The sequence below is a fragment of the Hakea prostrata genome, chromosome 4 (genome assembly GCF_041222555.1).
Source record: "Hakea prostrata isolate BN-2017 chromosome 4, UWA_Hpros_2, whole genome shotgun sequence".
Classification (NCBI taxonomy): domain Eukaryota; kingdom Viridiplantae; phylum Streptophyta; class Magnoliopsida; order Proteales; family Proteaceae; genus Hakea; species Hakea prostrata.
In genome coordinates this window covers 1,840,812-1,860,530 of record NC_142603.1, presented here as the reverse complement: position 1 = coordinate 1,860,530, position 19,719 = coordinate 1,840,812, and the positions used below count along the sequence as shown (strand labels likewise).

The window sequence follows — 19,719 nt, the reverse complement described above, 5'->3', positions numbered from 1 at the left end:
GGGGTTATGGTGAATTTGTTGTCCACACCCTAGTATAGGTTGTGGTTTTTTTCAATGTCCACGGTGACTCGGTTATTCCCGCTCATTTAATAGTTTAATTTTTTCAAAGCGTTGGCTTACAGCGCGGGGAATTTCCGTTTTCACATTACACCCAATGACCCAACTTCAATTTTAAACTTTAAAGTCGATTCAGATATTCAGACAAACCTTCATCCACGTCATCACAACTCACACGTTACCGCTAAAAACCCGTCACAAGTAATCACCAATTAATAGAAGTCCTTTATACGACTTTTATGTTTTTTCCTTTTTTTTTCTCTCTTTCTTTTCCTCTTCCTTTCTTTCAGGGTTTCAAATTTAAACTTGTAAATTGTAACTTACAAGTCTGTCGCTGTTTCTATTTTCTCGGGGATTGCTCTGCAACTCTTATTTTCTTGAAAAATGGAGAAATATAAGAATCTCTCACTCTACTATGTGCTTCGCTCCCACTAGCCGATCTCTTTGAAGTTTAAAGTTCAAAGTGTCTGGCGATTTTTTTTCTTCAAATTTTTTTTTTCGAGGAATCGAAGGAAAAGAAAAGTCGATACTCAGCTCTTCACTTTGTGTTCTGGAGCATGTGAAGACTGACAAACAGGTTCTCGTTATTCGTCTTCTTCGACTTACTGTTTCTATCATGCTCTTCCCTTAATCTCTTTGAAGAAGGAATCCCAATCGCCATCAGTCCTGGGTGGTTTGGGGAATGGCAGCTTCGTCGTCGAGGGGACGGAGTAATTCACCTTTTAGTCACCGGAAAACGTCGACTTCTTACTCCTCTTCATCGTCATCGTCCTCGCTTCTCAACGGCAGATTCATTCCTCGTTCTAGCTCTCCATCAACTTCTTCATTGTATGGTTCTGGTGGTGGATTCACAACTCGATCTATGACGCCCACTCGTGGCTGCAGTGACTCAGTGTACCATGGCTCCAGAGGCTATGCCGGCGGTACACCGGTTGGTTATTCTTCCGCGGACGAGGTTATTGCAGATCCAGTTGACTCGTCGAGATCGGGAGATAGCATTTCAGTCACGGTTCGATTTAGGCCGATGAGGTGTGTTTAGATCTAGAACGACACTGGTAGATCCGTTCGGTAATTTCATTGGAGGAATTGCAGTTTGGTGTTTTAGGGTTGTGGTTAGTCAATGCAACTGAAAGATTTTGACTTGGGATTTCTGGTTGTAGCGAACGGGAATTTCAGAGAGGAGATGAAATCTCATGGTATGCTGATGGAGACAAAATCGTGCGCAGCGAGTTCAATCCTGCTACGGCGTATGCATTTGGTACTAGCACCTGAATTCTAGATTTTAATTGGAACATACTTGACTGTCACTAAGGAATTTTTCCAAAACAGCACAGTTTCAGTTCGTGCATTTTCGATTACATTAAATCCTTCTCCTCTAGTTTGATGAGTGCAAACCTTCTTTTGTTATTTTAACTTCTTGTTCTTGTCTTGGTATTACTTAATGCTTTCTCTGGAGGCCATGATAGCGTTGTTTTAATTAAGATCATAGTTGTGTAAATGGCCTCAATTTGGAAACAATCAGTTTCCTCACAGAATTGACCAATTGGATTAAACCCTTCGTTCTTGCTTACAGAACTGGAAGCTGAAGTGTTATCCATAGTGTTTTTGTGGGTGCACGCCTGTTTAATGTTTTTAGTATGATAATTTGATATACTTGCTATTTCTGTCTGGTTGGTATATAATATGCTCTGTTGGTTTTACAGATAGAGTTTTTGGGCCATCCACAACTTCTCAACAAGTCTATGAGGTAGCTGCTCGACCTGTAGTCAAGGCTGCTATGGAAGGTGTCAATGGTACTGTCTCTTATTCTGAGAATCTATTATTTGCATTGTTAGAATTGATCCTAGCTGCCCTGGAATGGGAACTCTATTATAAAGAATTGAATGCCTTCATCCTCCACCTGGGTAGAATGCTGCAATTAATGAAGTTGACTTTATTTCATCTAAAAGATCCTTAACTAAAGCAATACATACTCACAATGCAGGGACTGTTTTTGCATATGGTGTTACTAGCAGTGGAAAAACGCACACTATGCATGTAAGTCCCTTGTTTACTAAAGATTAAGAAGTTGCTCCCCTGGTGCCTCCATTTCTGTGGTTTTTGTCTTTAGAAATGTTGAATGTGGAGTTGTGGATGAAGGAAGTGATTTGAGTTCCGACCAAATGTTAAGCTGTTTTTAAATTCTCTTGGGATGAGATTATTGGAGTTTGTTGTGCCGTAGTGGTTGGGCTTATCTCTAGGTTATAAAGATCTATTATTTGGATTAGTCAGAGAAACAGGGAGTAGTTGAACATAGTATCAGATTTTGGGTCACAAAAGGACTCAGATGAGTTTGCTGGCTTCAGTTGTATGCATGCTGTTGTGCTTTCACATGCATTTATGGTTGTGTTTCTCTTTCACTTTCAATTCTGTTCTGATGATCCAGGAGTGTTTTCATTTTATATTAATTATTATGTTGTTTTTCGGTGTATGTTTTCCAGTTGAACTTTATTGTCCTTTTGTTGCAATTGACGTCTGTCAATTATATAAGTGCATGTTTTATTTTTGGAACGTGTTCATTAGGAACCGAAACATTGTGCGATTAGTTGGATGCTTTTAACTTACTTTTTCTTACCCTGATCTTGTAACTGTTTTCCATAATTCAGGGAGACCAGATTTCTCCGGGTGTTATTCCTTTGGCCATCAAGGACGTGTTCAGCATTATCCAAGATGTAAGCTTATTCACACTGCTCACTATGCTGATGTTGGGAAGTGGTTATTGGTAACCTTTTTATTTAACCAAGATATCGTGTTGTTGTTGTTGTTGCTTTAATTCCATTGAAGTATACAGTAAGTGCTTTTTTAAATTCCCAACACCTTAGTTTAGCTCAAGCCTGTCTTCTTAAGTTATTTGAAAAAAATTTAGTGGATCATTATGACAGCTGAAATATTCTACCAGTGATTTCTATTATCTACTGGCGTTATGGTGTCTGTTTGATGCTACCCTGAAGGTTATACACTAATTGCAGGACTGAATTCCATAACTTTGTCAATGTTTAAATTGTTTTCTCAGTACCCTCCTGTACTCTATTTGTCGAGTATTGTCTGGCTTAATTGTATTGGTTTCCTCGCAGACCCCTGGAAGAGAGTTCTTACTTCGTGTGTCATATCTTGAAATTTATAACGAGGTGAGTGGTACAAACCATTTTTCACATCAAGATAACTGCTACAGATAATCATTGTGAATCAAACCATAAAGATTATCTTGGTTTCCTTTGGCTGACCTGGATGTTACATCAGAATGTTAATTCCGATATATCAACTTAGCAATTCTATATTTTTTGGATTTGCACTTTTAATCTCTACATATGTTACTTAAATATGAGTATTCGCTTTTACCATCTTTAGCTTTATTACTCTTCTAGTATTGACTTTTACCATTTTTCTTATGATTATAGGTGATAAATGACTTGCTTGATCCAACGGGACAAAATTTACGTGTCAGGGAAGATGTTCAGGTTCAAAAGTTAATTTTTTTCAAGATATGTGAATCATAAAATTTGCCTCTCTTGCAATTGTTGAGGGTTTTGTAGCCATAGCCTTTATTTTAAGTTTACTCGGTAGTCATATTATCAATATGAAACTTCCAGTTATCGTTATTCGGTTTTCTTATGTACTGGAATCAATCTATTGGATGAAAGAATCATTTGGTGGAGGAAGAATTTCATATTTGTACAGATGAACCTTTTCTTCCTTTTAGACGGATGGCTCCTTGGGTACATTTGATTTTACCTGGGTTACTAAGTATGTGACAAAAATTTCTGCAGGGAACCTATGTTGAGGGTATAAAGGAGGAGGTTGTTTTATCCCCTGGGCATGCTCTTTCTTTTATTGCTTCTGGAGAAGGTATTTAATTAGTGTTATGGTATTATCTATCTGTATAAGTTCTCCTTTTTGGATGACATTTTATTATACGTCAAAGTTTCTAACTGTGGTCTCTAATTTGATTATTCATAATGACAGAGCATCGTCACGTTGGTTCAAATAATTTCAACTTGTTCAGTAGCCGAAGTCACACCATATTTACACTGGTATTTCATTTTTTGCTAGAGTAACTTTCCTGTTGTTATCTTTCTCGAGTACCAACTTGATAATTGATAAATGCTAAATTAATTACTTTTTCCATTTCCTTTTACTACAATCCAAAATCCCACCTCCATAAGAACATATACACGCAAAAAAACACAGATGGTTGTTTTAGTTGCATTATTTCCTTCTCTTCCCTCTTACCTGTGTGGGTGCAGGGAAGGTTAATAGGAACTTTTAAGTGTGTGACGGAATGGTGTTAACATGAATAGCAATAAATTTTTCATTTTAACTGAAATATGAATGATTTGTGATTAACATTATATGTAGAGTTCAGATCAGTCAAATTGATTATTCCAGTACAGAGACCTGAGAATAGCAAGTTTTGCGTCTGCAGATTATAAGCGTTATGCAAACTTCATGAAATAATTTCATCGAAAATGTTGAATGCAACAACCATGATCACTCTTTGGAATCTATTATCTCAATGTTATTTTACAGACAAATTCTTGGAACTGATAACAAAGAATGCAGGAACAGTAAGAAGTGGGTCTTTTAGGTAGTACATCGTATGCTAGCCCATCGAGCTTTTTTTTTCTTGGTAATATATTTCTATTTTATTTTCAAAAGGGAAAATCAGAATAAAAAATTGTCAGTCAATGGTTACTTGAATTTTGAGCTTTTGGGTGATGGGGGAGTTTTTCTAGGATGGAACAATGCATCTGGTGTTTCTAGGACATATTACTATATGCATGACGTAACCAGCCCCCAAAGAGCCCAAAAGAAGTCCAAGTCCATCTGGAAGAAGGCCCAAACTAGGGGGGGACCCAAATCTGACCAAGGGGCTAAATTGTCATTTTCCACCCCTTGGTTCGAGTCATCATTAGTAGGATCAAGTTCAGGTTAATTTATAAAGTTTAAATTTAATTTTTTTTCCTGTTTTAGAGTCCTAGTTGTAGGGTCTTGCTTATTTAATTATGAGACTCATGGGGTATTTCTTGTTTAGGTGGTCTTCATTTTCATCAATATGGTTATGCATTTATCACTTTATTTTCTATTGTACTTGACGTGGATGAACTGTTAATCAAGGTCAATTAAAGGTGAAGGCACCCTCTGAAAACAACAAAGTACTACCATGGTTTCACTTAGAACTATTTGATGCAGTAACAATAGACTTGTTCAATTGGTTTTGGTCCAACCCCAAAAAGAACAGGTCCAATGAGGTTTGTTCCTACAAGAGTTGAACTTAATTAAATAAATTATTTCAGTTTTAATTTTAGCCTTTTAATTGTTTTAGCTTTCCTATGTTGGAATGAATTAGATTTTGGTTCTAACTTTGTATTTGAGTCTTGTATTTCAACTGGGATTTGGCGTTTTATTTCCTTTAAAGAGCTTGTGTTAGGAAAAGATGATTATATTGGCTCGAAATTTCTAGAAAATCTTAATTAAGTGTCTCTAAAGATGTTGGAACCTTTAGATTGTAAAAGAAATAAATCCAAAATGGTAGTCTGGTTTTGAAGTTTGGATACTAGGTCACTATTGTATGTCATACTTCAATGTTTGCTTTCTCTAATATAGCTTATTCCACAAATAAGATAATATTTAAACACACAAAGTAATTAAAACAACTACAGTAAACATTGTGGATGAAGAAAAATCATCTTGTAGTATGACAAGATCAGAACTTAATACAAGGAACTGCAAGAAGTGGAGAGAATACATAGAAGAAAAAGATCTCCAAGTATTAATTTTATGAGCACTGTCAAAATGCTTAATCTTATTCAGGATTCTGCATACCTTGTGAGTTGCCTTGCATTATGTTCTGATTCCACTTGAAACCTATATACTTCGCCAGATTTAGCCATTTCAACCAAAGTTTTGAACCATGATTACTGGTTAAGATCAAATGAAGGTGGATCTTTTGCTTTTTAAAATTGTTAAATTTGGACAATTTTCTGCAGGAAGATCAATGTGTGAATTCTTACTTCTTTTGCAACCATAAGGAAATAGCAGAGAAAGCATATGTTGGCACTCAGAGATATGTCGTCTAGTTGATTTTGTTTTACTCATAATCCTTTGTATTTATTATGATGATATTTAATCTGCATTATTTTTTCTATTTACTTCCTTTTACTTGGTTCTTCTTTTTATTTTTTATTTTTTTATAGTATATATATGTTAGTCTTCTTGCCTAGTACTATCTGTTGCCCGTTCGTGATAATAAACTTATAATCACATTTGTTTATAATTTTTCGAATTTCTTGCAGATGATTGAAAGTAGTGCTCATGGTGACGAATATGATGGAGTGATATTCTCTCAACTAGTATGCTGATTGTTTACTGTTGTGTCTAGGGTTGTTGCTCTTCACAGATGGCCATCTTACTTTCTGGTGTTTCTTCGTAGAATTTGATTGATTTAGCTGGATCAGAGAGTTCAAAGACGGAAACAACTGGACTGAGGAGAAAGGAAGGATCTTACATAAATAAAAGCCTTCTTACTCTTGGAACTGTAGGTGCTAATGCTTAAGCACTAATCAAGGCTGATTTTTTTTTGGGTGGGGGGTTGATAACCTATGCCATGGACTTATCTATGGTTTAACATGTGAGATGCGACAATTTTATCCATTGATTTAAAAATAGTTTACCTAGTGTTAGGATTTTTTTTCCTTGGCCATGTTCAACTTTCCTTGTGGATTTAGTATTCTATAATTATATAAAACTTGGTCACTGATTGCATTGAAACTTTAAGGTAATTGGAAAATTGAGCGAGGGGAAAGCGTCTCATGTCCCATATCGTGATTCCAAGCTTACTCGTCTTCTGCAATCGTCATTGAGTGGACATGGGCATGTTTCAGTGAGTATCATGCAGTGAACAATCCTTTGTTATTGAGCAATCGTTTCAAGCTGCATTTTTGTTTTTCTACCCTTTTCTTATTTACAGCTACAGTTCTTTCCTGTGTCAAATTTGTTTGCTCTTTCTCTCTCCCTCTTGATCTTTGAAGTAGTGATTTAATTAAGCTAACTACATATTGCTCATCTTTTCCCTCAGTCTTTGTTTGTTTAATTAGCTCGTGCATCTTCTGCAGCTCATATGCACAGTTACTCCGGCATCAAGCAGCATGGAGGAGACTCATAATACATTGAAGTTTGCAAGCAGGGCGAAGAGAGTGGAAATCTATGCTTCACGCAATAGGGTAAACAATTAATTTATTTTGTGCCATAGGGTATGTTTAGAATAGAGTAAGATGAGAACCCTAAAACCACACTGTAATTGAATTTTTTTTTCTTCTTTCTAGATCATTGATGAGAAGTCACTGATTAAGAAGTACCAGAGAGAAATTTCAAGCCTCAAACAAGAACTTGATCAGCTAAAGAAGGGGATGCTAATTGGTGTTAGTCATGAGGAGATTATGAGCTTGAGGCAACAGGTTTCTTTTCATACTAATATGTTCAGAACTGATCCTTATACATATTAGTTGGCTACAGCTGACAAATGTGTAATTCTGTTACTTTTTTAGATCAGAGTCATTTTTGTAAGTTTTAGCTTTTCTGACTAGTGTCATTTTGTCACCTGTTCATTCTTTGAACAGCTGGAATTGGGCCAAGTGAAAATGCAGTCAAGATTGGAAGAAGAAGAGGAAGCAAAGGCAGCACTAATGAGTAGAATCCAGAGATTAACCAAGTTAATCCTTGTTTCTACAAAGAATGCCATTCCTGGGTATTTGGGTGATGTTCCTAACCATCAACGACACCATTCTGTTGAAGATGATGTAAGCTCCCATCTCTTTACTGATTTTCCCTCATATAGAAAATCACATTGACAGGCATGAACTGATGCAGTTGGTAAGGAATGAGAAGGTCAAAATCTTTACTTCCGCTCACAAACTTTTAGATTGCTACGTGAGTTCCCTTTGCTACTCGCACAAGAAAGCTTAGTTGATTATTTAGCTGCTAAGACAACTAGGCTTCCCCCGAAGTATGCACACCTTCCTTTGTCCAGCATAGGAAGATGGAGTTGTTCCTGCAGTTATCTTTCCAGTATGGTAGATTTTTTTGGCATTTAGTTTTTTTTTTAATTTTATACATTTGGATAGTGTGGCACTGTATGCTACAAAGAAATTTTGAAACATTAAATTTGCTTCCCGAGGTTATATTTATAGTGGGTTTACCTCTTTCTTAAGGCATTATGCAGAATATAGTGGTTTAAAGAATTATCAATTATGCATGTCAAGGCATCTCACCTAGGCCCTTATTGGTGTCAAGTTGACTTCACTAGTGTCAACTTGGTCCTTAAAGCTGGCACCTTGGTTGCCACGAATATGTGCCCCTGACTACGCCTTTGGCCACTTAGATGTCATGACAACTATGATATTAATATTGCTAAGCAGCTAATGATGTAGTATGTGTGTGCATGTGCACTTGTGCATTTTGGCAGGCTAATTCTGCATCCCTGAACTGCTCATTGCCTCTCTTTTGGCTTAAAAATATACTTTGTTACCTCTTTTTGTTCCTTCAATTTTTTGTTATAATCTAGTGGCCACGATGACCTGCCATCGCTTCAGTCCTTTATAATTTGATGGCCTATAATTTTTCATGGATTGGATTAATTAGATTCTGTTTGCGAGTATACATCTGGTTTTTGGGAGCTCCCCATTCTGAAGTTGGATATGTTTGTGGTTGACTAATTATTTACTTTATGTAGAAATGTCTCAATCCAGATCTTTTTATTTATTTATTTTTTTAATTTTATTTTATTTTATAAACTAAAAATTCTGATCAGTTGTATCATTTAATGCCAGAAATTGGACCTTCTGCGTGAGGGGTCTCCATTGCTTGTTGAGGGCGAAAATCCAAGAGATTCTCCATCTTCCATTGTTTCAGGTCCATCAGACACATCCAATGATCTTAGACACAAAAGGTCGTCTAGCAAATGGAATGAAGACTTGTCACCAATCAGCAGTTCAATCACAGAATCAACTCAGGCTGGTGAACTTTTCAGTGGGACAGCCAGCAGTTCAAGAATGCAATCAGTATGCATTTTCTGTCCTCTGTACATGCATTTTTACTACTTCTAGAATCCATGGTGATCAGAATGTCGTTTTAATTTTATATTAACATTGGAATGATTATCATGAAAATTGTCAGGTTGCTTCAGTGTCCATGTTATGATGGTTGTAGGTTACAGTGAAAGCAACTATAAAGAACACCTCCAAACTTAGGGGGTTAGGTTTTCTTCCGCCTGTACTGAATAAAAAATCCAAGTTCGCATATATGAGAGAGCAGGGGATGTATGATAAAAACAAACTTTCCGCTTTTGACATACCATGATTCTGCTAGTTTAGGTGCTAAGAAGGACAAGGGTTGGTTGGTGAGAAAAACAATAACTAGAAATGCTCTCCAAGTATATTTGAATGTATGACTAGTCAGTAAAGAGCCTGCTGTTCTACCACTTCATCTAATGTGGAACAACTCCTTAAGGGACACCAATTCTCGTTCTTTGGGGTTACCTGTAACTGAGCAATCAACTGAACTCAAATCATATTCATTTTCTAACATGGCTGGAAATGTTTCTTCCAAACTGCCACTAGAGATGGTATTCTTACTATAGATCATCCAACTGTCTAAAGGTACTACCTGTTCTGCTTAATGGCAGCTGAGTCAGTATGGAACCTGATTCACTGTTTCTCTAAACAAGGGTTCAGCTGACCTGTATCAAGCAATTGGAATGATGGGTGATGGAAATATCTTTTACCTCAATTGTTTTCACTAGTGTCATCATATTCCTTTATTCATAATCCAACAGATTACATAGGTTCTAGATTTTTAACGCTAGAGATATTTCTCCCACAGAGAAGGAAGGCAGCACAGCCAAGCTCACAATCGGCAATTCAATAATCAAATTCGTGTTCAATGATAGGTCCTGCTAGAACCTTATATAAATAGGCTTAAAATTAGACTCCTATTTAAAAAGGAAAGGTCTGACTCAATCCTTAAACTTATTAGGTTAACTCAATTGGCTAGGAAACTAAAATAGAATCATTGTACTACTAATTGGTAATGTGCTAGTCACATGCTAACTTAAATTAGATCACATAGACTGGTTCAATTAATTTAAACCCTGACAACTTAAAATAAACTAAGTAAATGAGTAGTTTTCATGCTCAACTTAATTACTAATATGACCTATTACAAATTTAACCCATGGAAATTAAGACCCATTACATATAACCCAACCCTGGGGCAATTCTTAAGAGAAGATGCCATTTGGGTTATGAAGTTGCATAAAAAATGTGCTTGAGAAGAGACCCTATTAAATCAATAAAACCACCCTGGAAGAGGGACCCTAAGGCCCATAAAAGTATAAAACCCATCCATGGAGTCTTTTTTGTCCTAATTGAACAATCTTTATTGCATATTAACATTTATAGTGCACTTATCTAAAAAGAGGGTCCTGTTATGGCTTGTACTAGCAAAGATTTTACCATTTTGTCAATAGCTAACATTAGCTGCTGTTTTTTGGGTGCCTGGAAGTGTTCCATACTGAAACATGGGTCTTTTTTTCCCCATAGATATTCCTCTCTCCCCAAAAGGAAGCTTTTTTACCCAAAAAAATTGACTTGCCACAGAAAAAAACAATTGTATATGGGATCTTCTATCCCATATTCCTGTATTGATTGCAATTGGAAACTTGTATGATGAGTCAAATGACAAGTTTCAAAACTAGCTGGTGGTTAGTAATGGAGCTACTTCTGGAATATTGGGATTACACGATGTCAGCAGTTCTCTTTCCTCCTTTTTCCCCCTGTTTCCTTTCTTCTGACTATTTATGTCTTTCAATTCTCTTGTTGGATGCAGACTGGGATGACAATGGCAGATCAGATGGATCTCTTTGTTGAACAGGTTAAGATGCTTGCTGGAGAAATTGCATTCAGCACCAGTACACTTAAGCGTTTAGTGGAGCAGTCTGTGAATGATCCCACTGCCTCAAAAACTCAGGTATATTTTCTTCAATCTGCGTCTTATTTTTCCTGCCAAAGCTATTTAATCTGATCATCTGTAGAAGGTGAAAGTCCAGAACAAATCACACGGTCCTAGATGCTGTGGTGTGAATTCAGAGTCTCAAAACCCATGTTTTGACTTGGGCAGGAACCATACAAACTCAGATTATTTTAGAAAAAAAGTTGAGTTGCTTGTTCTGGGTAAGTTGGAGTCTGCATTATATTGCTAACATGGCATAACCAGTGCATTAGGCTTTTACCAGTGCAGCCTTACCTCTTGCCTGTTTCCATGATTTGAACTCATGACCACTCACAATGGAACAACGTTTTCCGTTGTATTGCTAACTTTGCTAGTCAATAAAAGCTTTTATAATGAAACTTCTTATTCCTTCATTACAGGGTGCTCTTTTTCATTTCATAAACACTAAGAGACAGTGAGTTGTGAACTGTCTACTTCTGTTTAAGAGACTGCCATGTTCAAGTTTGCTCAAGTTCCATATTCTAAATGTAGATAGATAGGTCTTGTACAGAAGTGCATTAAAAAGGGGCCTACTTTAAATGCTTATTTTCCTCCTTTCAGATCCTCCCAAATAATTTGGTCAATTATTTATGAAGGAATAGCCATGCTTTGCCTCTCTTCATATATCATTATGATGAATTCCCGCAGGTGTAATATCATATGCGATTGTGTCAATGTGTGGCACGCTTTTGGATTCTTCTGTTCTTCTATAACTGCAAAATAGCTTAGAGTTAAATGGAGAACAGAACTGTCAGTGTCATTTTTGTAGTAGCTTGGATACCTTCTTGTTAAATGCTGATTAGATTGGTCGTTCGCTGTATCTTCCATATTTACTTGTTGGTAGGCTGGCTGGACAGCTTTCATAAGACAATACACTTGAAAAGCTACCTCTTTTATAGAATTTATGTACATGCTACCAGAAAGCTTGAACGCATTCACATCTGTGCTTCTTTTAGTAAAGGTTGTTTCATGTCCTGATATACAGTTTGGTGTGTTCTACAAAAAACATGTGCAGATTGAAAAATTGGAACGTGAAATCCAAGAGAAAAAGATGCAAATGAGGGTCTTAGAGCAGCGGATTACTGAGAGTGGTGAGGCTTCCATGTCTAATGCATCATCGGTTGATATGCAGCAGGTACGATGTTGTCTGTATTGTCATTACCCTTCTTGTCTTTATCCAGCTTTGAGATTTACTATCTCATATCATTCTTTCCAACTATATTGTGTTTTCTCCCATGAAACAGACCGTGATGAAATTGATGGCTCAATGCAATGAGAAAAGCTTTGAGCTAGAGGTGGGTAAACATATTGGTATAGTTATTGAACTTTTTGGCTTTACAGAGATGGGTTTCAGAATATATTATTTATGTTACACTTCATCTTTCAAATCTGGAAGTACCTTCATTGCTACTTGCTAGAACAGTTATTTATTTATATTGTTGGGGGGCAGCTAGAACTGCCTTGATTATTAGTCTTTTAAGTCTGGTGTTGCTGTGTGGGAGCAACTTTCGCTAGTGGTATTGTTCAGATTAGTAATTCAGTTGGAATCTGGATACAGATAAAGTCAGCAGACAATCGTGTCCTTCAGGAACAGCTACAGGATAAGGTAATACCTACATTCCTCCATCCCCTAAAAAAAGAATAAAAAAGTGGCAAAATACACACACAAGCACAATCTTTTTTCTCTTTTTAGCTCAGAGAGATACAGCTGAACTATACGGCATTATTAATGGGTTGGGTCATCTCTCCAATTCTTGTCCTTTGTCATGGATATTAATTGATTTTTTTGAGTAGTGTTCAGAGAACAAGGAATTGCAAGAAAAGGTGCAACTCCTGCAGCAGCAATTGGCCTCTGTCATGGGTGATAAACCGTCACTATCCTCTGAGCAATGCATCTCTGAAGACTACATTAGTGAGTTGAAAAGGAAGATACAGTCTCAGGTGATTATTGGGATTTGCTGATGTTCTGAAATTTGGCTACTAGTGTAATCTGATGTTTTAATTCACAATAGTAATCTTATCATAGTAATTTCCCTTTATTGTCTGTATGTATTACTTGTGGAGCTAGAACATGATTGTTGGCTTTTCCCAATGAGCTTCTGCCATAAATCTTGGAAGTCAGAACCAATCGAATATTTTGAAGTTGAAAGAGTACAATGTGTGTAAAGTTGGAAAGTGTTTGCTCAATCAATTTAAAGACCACCAGATGCTCCTGGCCTTCCCCCACCTTTTTGCTTCTTGGACTCGTGAAAATTGCAAAATCCATACTGTTAAGTTCCTGGATTCCTTAACCCTATTTACTGCAGTTTAGAACTATAAGTGCTTTTGTTGATTATGTTGGAGCATTTTTTCTTACAGTTAGATTAACACTGTTGAGCATCGATATGATGCTCAGCCATGTGATATACTTCTAACCTCATCAGTCTCGCATTACCTCAACTATGTTACATTGAAGGGCTTACTATCTGGACATTGATTGTTTATCAGGTGTTGGTGTTGGTTTTAGGAATTTCCAATAAACGTGTCTTGCCTATTTTTTCTTCTCTGTCAACCCAATTTTAATTGGTAGTTATTCACTATATTGACATTCTCATGCTTTCTGTCTACTTCATCTACTTGTGCAACCTTGTTAGTAGAAAAGCTATATTCATTTGATGTTCCTCAACAACAGAAAGTGGAAGTTGTTTTCTTTTAATACATAATAGACTTCTTTTTGCCACCAAAAAAAAATCATTATATTTTAACTTTTAACACATTTTTCAGTAAATAGGGGATAACTGAGAATATGGCATGGCTATTCACATCTTGGTGTATCAGTCTTTGTTTCTCTTATGTTTTGCATAATCTCGCTTGCCTCCTGCCAAATATAAAGAAATAAATTAACTGTCAATCAGTTTTGTTGCTGAGTTAGCTTTATTAATTCTTCTAAGCAGGAGATTGTGAATGAAAAACTGAGACTAGAACATGTTCAACTTATGGGGGAGAACAGTGGATTGCATGTACAGAACCAAAAACTGGCAGAGGAAGCCTGTTATGCAAAAGAATTGGCATCCGCTGCTGCTGTTGAACTAAAAAACCTGGCTGGTGAAGTCACCAAGCTCTCCTTGCAGAATGCAAGACAAGCAAAAGAGATTCAGGCTGCTCAAGAAATGGCTTATTCCAGAGGTGCTGGGGTTTCGAGTGGTAATGGTGCTAGTCGCAAGTATTCTGATGGCAAGAATGAAGTCAGTAGGTCTGGGAGAAAGGGATATTTCTCTGGCAGGTGTAATGAAGCTTCGGGAACGGTATATGATGATGTGGAGTTTTGGAATCTTGATCCGGATGATATAAAGATGGAGTTACTGGCAAGAAAACAAAGAGAGGCTGCTCTTGAGGCTGCTTTATCAGAAAAGGAATTAGCAGAAGAAGAATATATGAAGAAGGCTGAGGAGGCAAAGAAGAGGGAGGCTGCCCTGGAAAATGACTTAGCAAACATGTGGGTTCTTGTCGCAAAGTTAAAGAAAGATGGGGCAGCTGTCACAGAGCAAAATATTTGTGAGAGATCTAATGATGGGACCAATATTGCTAGTGATCCAAAAATAAATGGCAATGATAGCGAAGAAATCTCCGTGAAAGATATCCAATCTTCAGATGATCTGAAAAATGTTCATGATGGTCCTGAGCTAGAACCTTTGGTTGTTCGCCTTAAGGTAAGCAATAATATTGTTCAGCTTGCTGTTACTTGCATGCGATTGGTTTTTTGGATCTAAATTCTTCCTGATTGGAATTGGGTGTTAATTATAAAGATTGCTTTTTTCTATTCACTTTGTGGGGTTTACATGATTCTGGTTCCAGTTTTTATGAATTAGTAGTGCTTTGCGTATCATTATGATCTCTTATTCAAGATCACATGTGAATAGGATAATGCAGCATGTTAGTCATATTTCTGCCAGCTATATATACCTTTGTAAGTTTAGATGATTTCTCTTTGAATAACCCAGATATATTGGGCATGTCCACTTTGACCAGCTATTTTGCATATTTTGGCATGCAGCCAATAATTTGGCCAGGTACACAATATATTGGATTGGTCAATGGCCTAAGATCTTAGAGGAATGGTTTGGTGATGTCAAAAATGTATGCCAGAACAGTTGACAATACCTCGTCTTTATAGCTCCCTAGGAATTCTTGAGACTGGATGGTATTACAACTAAACATGTTGGAGTAAACTAGGATGCATTTAACAAGTACGCAATCATGATTCCCTTTATGTATTTTACAAACAATCAGCTCATGATGATCAACATTCAAGTAATATATGGCAGCCAGCTGTGGGAGTTGTGAACAAGTCAAGAAAGACAAAAATCTGAATGAACATCAAAATAATTTTACTGAAACTCAATCGTGAGTGGATTCCAATTGCTTAAAGGGCCACACTGTGTACATTTCACATTTTAGACTTAGAGAATCAATGGTCATGCAAAGAATGAATGCTGAAATTTTTTTTAGGACTAGCAGATGACTGAAGTAAAAGATGTATTCCCAACAATCCTTAATCTCAGTGGCTTGAAGCTGTATTAATTAGAGTTCCTGCTTTGTATCTCAATGTTCTCAGGCCCGGATGCAAGAGATGAAGGACAAGGAGCTCGAGATCCTGGGGGATGGGGATGCAAACTCTCACATGTGTAAAGTATGCTTTGAAGAACCCACTGCAGCAATACTTCTTCCCTGCCGGCACTTCTGCTGTATGTAACCTTGACTTTCTAGTACCATTTGTGCTTTCTGCCTAGATTTGGAAATAATTTCAATCAAAAACTCTCTGGTGTGACAGTATGCAAGCCTTGTTCACTTGCTTGCTCTGAGTGTCCAATTTGTCGCACAAAGATAGCTGATAGGATGATTGCGTTCACTTCATGACAATTCAAAATATGTTCCAAGGTACTGAACTGTCGTTTGCCTCATGCCAAAAGTATGATTATTTCCCGAAGTATCTTTTCTAACCCTGGCTGGTTTTCTTTCAGAGGACATTCCACTCAACTACTCTTCATGTTTGTGCAAATATTTAGTGCAATTCTTTCATTAGTTGGTTGGCCTGTATGTAAATTGTTAAATGGTGTAGAATTATATTCTTGTCTGTCTTTCTCCTGTAAACAAGGGAAAAAAAAAAAAGAGGGAGGGAGGTAAGGGGATCATGTATTGAGAAATTGTATCCTCTGCAGACTGTTGGCAGCATTGGGTCTCTTGCATCTTTCCTTTTACGTATGAGATGGAAGCTTAAATAAGAAGAAAGCTTCTGTCCATTCATTTTTCTCTCTATGAGCAAATAACTCTTTTGTCAGATGTTCAGGTTTTTTATTTTTTATTTCATTTTTTGCCTTAAATTTGTGAAGTCGGTTTGAAATGTAGGTTAGAAGTGGTTTTTGGAGAATGTTTCTTCATGAAGTGGAATAGTGAATGTGAGTCTGAAACGGCTCTTCACTATATTTTTTTGTCAGCATGTGGGCGGAAAGTCTGGCTCCATTTTCCACCCTTAGATGAACCTGTTACATCTGACCGTGCCCTTTTTATTCTATTCGCAGGTTCCAGGGCTGTAAGTTATTATTTACAGGTATGAAACTCTTGTATATCCTCCAGTAAGACTCTAAGAGTGAGGAACCCCACCTTTAATCACATTAGTAGGTTTTGAAATGTCGATCTTGAGTCATTATTATAATCTTAACACATAGCTCTCCTTTAATCCGAGAATCGTTTTTAAGCAACGAGTCATTTTAACAAATATAATGAACAGAACATGGAAGAATTGCGAGAAGTGGTGGCAGAATTCGCATTATTTTTGCACATCACGAGGAAACAGAAGGGCATCTTAGTAAGTTTGAACTAGGGGCAGAGAGGGAGAAATCACCATCTTTGTTTCTCTTGGTAACCTTATACTTCTATTCTTACCCAAAAAATAAGAGATTGTTGATTTATTTTATTAAATTTTTTATTATTTAAAGCTTCACGGCTGTGAGATAAGAATGGGATATACATAAACCACCAAATTTTCTATTATTAAATTTGAAAGCTGAGAAGCTTGAAACCACCATTCCTTGCTTCGAAGTGTACTAAGGATTGGTCTCAAATCCAACTACAACCAAGAAGCTTATTTATACCTCTGTCTCTCATGGAATCCCGAACTCTAGCAGCTTTATCCCATTGCTCCTTTGAAGCATATATGTTAGCAAGAAGCATATAATTGCCAGTGTTATGTGGCTCCAACTCGAACAGCTGCTTAGCAACATTCTCTGCAATCTCTACATTGCCGTATTCCCTACAAGCCCCGAGAAGAGCACCCAGAGCTCCTGGGTGCGGCCCCATTGGCATGCTCTTGACTAACCGATAGGCTTCTTCAAGTTGCCCAGCACGTCCAAGCATATCAACAATGCAAGCATAGTGATCTGCACCAGGCTTGATCTGGTAAACTTTATCCATGCTCTCCCAGAATTTCAAGCCTTCTTCAACGAGACCCGTGTGGCTACAAGCTGACAACACCCCAACAAATGTGATATCGTCTGGTTCGATGTCTGCAGCTTGCATTTTACGAAAAATCTCAAGGGCTTTGAGTCCGTGTCCGTGAGAAGCAAGCCCCGTGATGAGTGCGCTGTAGGAGAAAACATCGGGTTTGGGAATTTCTTCAAACAGGCGACATGCTTCCTCCATGTTACCACACTTCGCGTGCATATCCATTAGCGCAGTGAGAACTCGTTCGTTTCGTTCGATACTTTGTCGATCCACGTAAGAAGTAACCCAATGAACTAGCTCAGTTCCTCCCAACTGTGCACAAGCAGAGATAACCCCAGTCATTGTGGCAGCATCAGGTTTCACCTTGGCTTCCTCCATTCTATGGAATAATGCTAGAGCCTCGTCAGGCTGTCCATTCTGAGCATACCCAGTGATCATCGCTGTCCAAGAAATCAAATTTCTCTGCGGCATTGCATCAAAAAGAGCTCTGGCTGACCCAACAAGCCCATGTTTGGTGTATCCCACAAGCATCGTCGTCCAAGAAACGACATTTCTTTCCGGCATCCTGTCAAAAACTTCTCTTGCTGAATCTAGATCTCTACTATTTACATAGCCAACAATCATAGCATTCCAAGATATCACATTACTCACCGGCATATGATCAAACAAGTTTTGTGCACGGTGCATATCTTCTCCCAGCCTCGCATGCGCTCCTAAAAGAGCGTTAAAGGAAACGACATCCTTCTCAGTCATTTCATCGAATACGTCGTATGCTGAATCCAAGGCGTTACATTTCCCGTACATGTCAATCAACGCATTACAAACTGGCATGAACGACCCAAATCCTGTCCTGGCAATGCGTCCATGGATCTCCGTTCCGTAATGGAGAGAGGACAGCGCTGCACAGGAGTTGAGGAGGAAGGGGTAGGTGAAATTATCGGGCCTGATTCCACCACGAATCATTTGAAGGTATAGATGGATGGATTGAATGCAGAGTGGTGGTATCTTGGAGAAAGCCCTGATGCTTTGGTTGAAAAGGGAGAGGGTTGGCTGCGGAACAGAAGAAAAAACGAGGTGGGTGTAGCGTGGAAAGGAGAAGAAAGCATAGAGAGAGACGAGGGTGGAAGCCAGAGAATTGTTCTGGTGGAGATTGGATCGGAAAATATACGCATGGATCTGTTTGAGGCGGGGAAGCGAGACGCAGGATTTAAGAAGAGTTGCAGCTCTGTCCACTTTGTTGTTTTCGTGGTGCCTGCAGGTTCTGGTCTGCATCTGAGACTCTTGATCTCAAGCTCAGATTCGAAGCACGAAACAGCATACACGTAAAACGTCGGCTTCTTTCCCGCCAAAATTAGTGATGAACGATCCAAATATCCAACATAAATTTTTAATTTATACGTATGATCAGATTTGTATATGAATTTTCTTCTGGAAAACAAATCGAGTTTCAAATGAACTTGTTTATGCAAAAATTTGTCTGGAATATCTCGAGGTAATTTTTATATATTTAAATATAAGGTAGGGTTTGTAGCTTAATTCTTAAATTCAAAATCTTGAATTCATATTATGAGGTGTTTGATACTTAAAAGAGCATTTTAGGATCTAAATTTTAAATTTTTTTTTTTGAAATTGAGATTCATCTTGAACAAGTTTACATATGTCTTGGTTACATTGGGGAGCACTCAACCGTATGAGAACTTGGCATTTGCCAACTAAATCAAATTGAGAATATCCATATTAAAATTTTGTGAGATTGTGAATCCTAAGATCTAGTGGTATAACTCTGATTTGTTTCGTCTTATGGTCTTGCTCAACACCACTGTTCAACTTGACCGTGTGGAAAGGGAAAAAGACGATACTGATCCAGTGACCTTGATAGGGAACAACTAGTGCTTTTCCAGGAAACAACAGGTTAGGGTTGCTCTTCTTTTCCTTCTCAAGTTTCTCACTCAGTGCTACTACTTATTTGATCTTATTTCCCCTATTCTAAGTAAGATTTAACAAGATTAGATTTTTTTCTGTGCCTATTTATCACATGCATTGCATTTTATTTTTGAATTCTGTGAGTCTTCAAGACCAATGAAAATAGAAGCACGACGG

At 37.6% G+C, this 19,719-nt stretch overlaps 1 protein-coding gene and 1 pseudogene across 2 annotated transcripts; one reads left to right on the top strand and one right to left on the bottom strand.

The window, feature by feature from the left end:
* Nucleotides 1-303: 303 nt before the first annotated feature.
* On the top strand, nucleotides 304-17,216 carry LOC149016988 (kinesin-like protein KIN-7D, mitochondrial). Of its 2 annotated transcripts, XR_016172745.1 has the most exons (26): nucleotides 304-1,086; nucleotides 1,218-1,315; nucleotides 1,761-1,850; nucleotides 2,042-2,094; nucleotides 2,703-2,768; nucleotides 3,171-3,224; nucleotides 3,495-3,554; nucleotides 3,864-3,942; nucleotides 4,060-4,127; nucleotides 6,390-6,446; nucleotides 6,527-6,631; nucleotides 6,872-6,976; nucleotides 7,209-7,316; nucleotides 7,419-7,550; nucleotides 7,713-7,892; nucleotides 8,922-9,152; nucleotides 10,978-11,118; nucleotides 12,155-12,274; nucleotides 12,384-12,434; nucleotides 12,698-12,745; nucleotides 12,934-13,080; nucleotides 14,073-14,828; nucleotides 15,734-15,863; nucleotides 15,950-16,056; nucleotides 16,698-16,726; nucleotides 16,907-17,216. XR_016172745.1 is itself a non-coding variant. In XM_089151290.1 (25 exons), exons 1-24 carry the CDS (start codon nucleotides 740-742, stop codon nucleotides 16,033-16,035), a joined length of 3,312 nt encoding a protein of 1,103 aa, XP_089007416.1. In that variant the 5' UTR covers nucleotides 304-739; the 3' UTR covers nucleotides 16,036-16,056; nucleotides 16,140-16,686. The 2 variants fall into 2 exon arrangements, 1 of the variants encoding a protein (XP_089007416.1); XM_089151290.1 differs by lacking the exons at nucleotides 16,698-16,726; nucleotides 16,907-17,216 and adding an exon at nucleotides 16,140-16,686.
* Nucleotides 17,126-18,970, bottom strand: LOC149016987 (pentatricopeptide repeat-containing protein At2g29760, chloroplastic pseudogene; annotated as a pseudogene).
* Between the last annotated feature and the right edge of the window lie 749 nt (nucleotides 18,971-19,719).